General features: G+C 56.8%; 1 protein-coding gene across 1 annotated transcript in view; it reads left to right on the forward strand.

Moving 5' to 3' along the window:
• Window positions 1-2157, forward strand: part of DUS1L (dihydrouridine synthase 1-like (S. cerevisiae)) — a gene marked incomplete at both ends in the record, with an annotated part of 8908 nt that extends 6751 nt beyond the window's left edge. The window contains 4 exons of the mRNA XM_010146512.1: window positions 301-397; window positions 737-825; window positions 1501-1667; window positions 2120-2157. Coding sequence (XP_010144814.1) covers window positions 301-397; window positions 737-825; window positions 1501-1667; window positions 2120-2157 — 391 coding nt within the window. The remainder of the gene's footprint in view (window positions 1-300; window positions 398-736; window positions 826-1500; window positions 1668-2119) is intronic.
• Between the last annotated feature and the right edge of the window lie 66 nt (window positions 2158-2223).

Genomic DNA, 2223 nt, shown 5'->3' on the forward strand with positions numbered 1-2223 from the left:
CGTGGTGAGGAAGCTCTTTGATTTGCTGCGGGGTGGCCCAGGGCCGCGGGCAGCTACTGAGGAGCAGCTGACGCGCTGTCCGTGCACGTTCGCTTGGCTCAAAGTACCTTGGTTGTGCGCCAGGTATTTGTTTGGAAAAGAGGGGCAGGCATGTTGCTTGTGTGCTTGTCTCGGGACTGCCACGCTGAGCTTCTACCACAGGCAAGTGCAGCAGGAAACTCTAGAATTTGTAACGACGTTTCTAGTTGGTCTCAGTCTAGCCATTATGAAATGTGACTTGATGTTTGGGATTTGCCTCAGGCTTCAAGTTTACCAGCAGCTGCGGGAAGAATTAGCCAAAGTGAAGACTCTGGAGGGCATTGTGGATGTCAACAGGGAGCTGAAACTGCGATGCCAGGTACCAGGATGGGCCCCGTCTCCCAGAACAACGCTGTCCGCACTGGGTGGGGGAGCTTCCCGTGTCTGGCAGTCACCCCTGGGAACTCGGTGGCTTCCCACCCTTGCTGGGGGTAGCTCGCTCCCGCAGCAGCCCCGCAAGCCGCTGCAGCCTTGCAGGGGGCAAAGGCGGTTCAGGAGGGGCTGATCCGCTTCGGTTCTTCTCCCTCTGTAGCTTCTGCCTGTGTTTACCTCTCGGTGACTGTTAGTTTACCTTCCAGTTTGGGGTTGCCTGGAATTGAACGATTACCTGGAGCGTTCCCTGGGAACTCCAGGGGACTGACTGTACGTCTGTGTGCAGGAGGAAATCGCGAAGCAGAAGGAGGGAGAAAAGCCAGGAGAAGGGTTGCCTTTTTTCCACTGGATCTGCCAGCCGTACATCAGGCCGGGGTGAGTTACCAACCCTGGCCCAGGCAGGTACCCCCTGGCCCTTCCCGCTGCACAGAGCCATCCTGGGCCCTTCCAGGAGTTACGTGCTGTCTTGGAAACAGGTGAAGGCCTTGGATTATTTTTATTCCGGTTGGTTCTTCCCTGGTTATTGCTTTGTTCCTGGGGATGTTGCTGGTCGAAGGCAGCTTCTCCTTTAGAGCCGCCTCACATTTCTCTCTCTGGGAAGTAAATCCCAAGAGTTCTCAGAGGAGGAACCTGGGGTGTGTGACACGGGTGTCGCTGGGGACTGCCAGGGCAGCAACGGGGGCGCCGTATCCCATAGAGGACCCTGGTGTTGCACAGACAAGCTTTTCCCTTTCTGTTGTGAAAATTGGGCTGAAGAAGGGCACGAGCCTGTCGGGATGAATAATTAAGTAAATACTTGGATAGAGCCCGGGAATACCTGGGAATGCCAGGTTAGCAGGCGCCTGGCTGAGCCAACTGGGCCACTGACTGACTTCCCAGCGACGTGTCTGACAGCGTCTGCTGTCGGCAGCGGGTGGGAACAGAGACGGCAGGGGCTTCTAGTCCTCGGGGGGGGCACTGCCTCATGCTGTAGCCGTGACAGAAGGGTTTATGGTTTACCCAGCGCCCTTCTTCCCTTCGGCCAGCCTGTGAGGGTATTCCCTGTTTCAGGCCAAAGGAGAGATGCAAGGAGAACGGAGCCGGGGGGACTGAAAAGGGTGTGCGAGGGAAACGCGCGCTGGAAGAGGAGGAAGATGGGAGTTCTGAGCTTCTGTCAAAGAATAAGCAAAAAAAGAAGTTAAGAAACCCAAATAAGACCTTCGATCCCTCTTTAAAGCGTAAGTTCCCCGTAGGGCGCAGAGGGGCGACGGCTGCTGACACGTGGCCTGAACCGCCGTGTCGCTTCCCTCGTTCGTGTGGGTGAGGGACTTCCGCAGGAAGGGGGGCTCCCGGGAAGCTCCGGCCTGATCCAGGTTACGGTCCTTAGCCAAGCAAGGATCAGAGAAGGCCTCACGCCTTACAGGCTGCCGTGAGTGTTGGAAAAGGCAGCCTCGTCCGTGCCGCAGGGGCATCTCCTCCTTTACCCCGGAGGAGTAAGATTTCCCGCGTTTGGATTTAGTGCAGAGGCACTTAACGAGTCCAAGTCTTTACGTCTGCCCTGGTCTTTGAGGTGCAGAACGAGTCTCTGGCTAGAAAAGCACCAAGCTTCATCAGATCCTGCTCCTTCTTCCATATAAAATCCCACTGTTGACGTCGGGTCTCTCTCCCCCCACCCCTCTCTCTCTTCCAGCCAAATATGCAAAATGTGACCAGTGTGGGAACCCCAAGGTACGTCAGAGCCGGTGCCGTTGAAGGGATGCTGCGGCGGTCCCCGGCTCCGTGTCGGGATGGGGA

The sequence above is a fragment of the Eurypyga helias genome, unplaced genomic scaffold (genome assembly GCF_000690775.1).
Source record: "Eurypyga helias isolate BGI_N326 unplaced genomic scaffold, ASM69077v1 scaffold31362, whole genome shotgun sequence".
Taxonomy (NCBI): Eukaryota; Metazoa; Chordata; class Aves; order Eurypygiformes; family Eurypygidae; genus Eurypyga; species Eurypyga helias.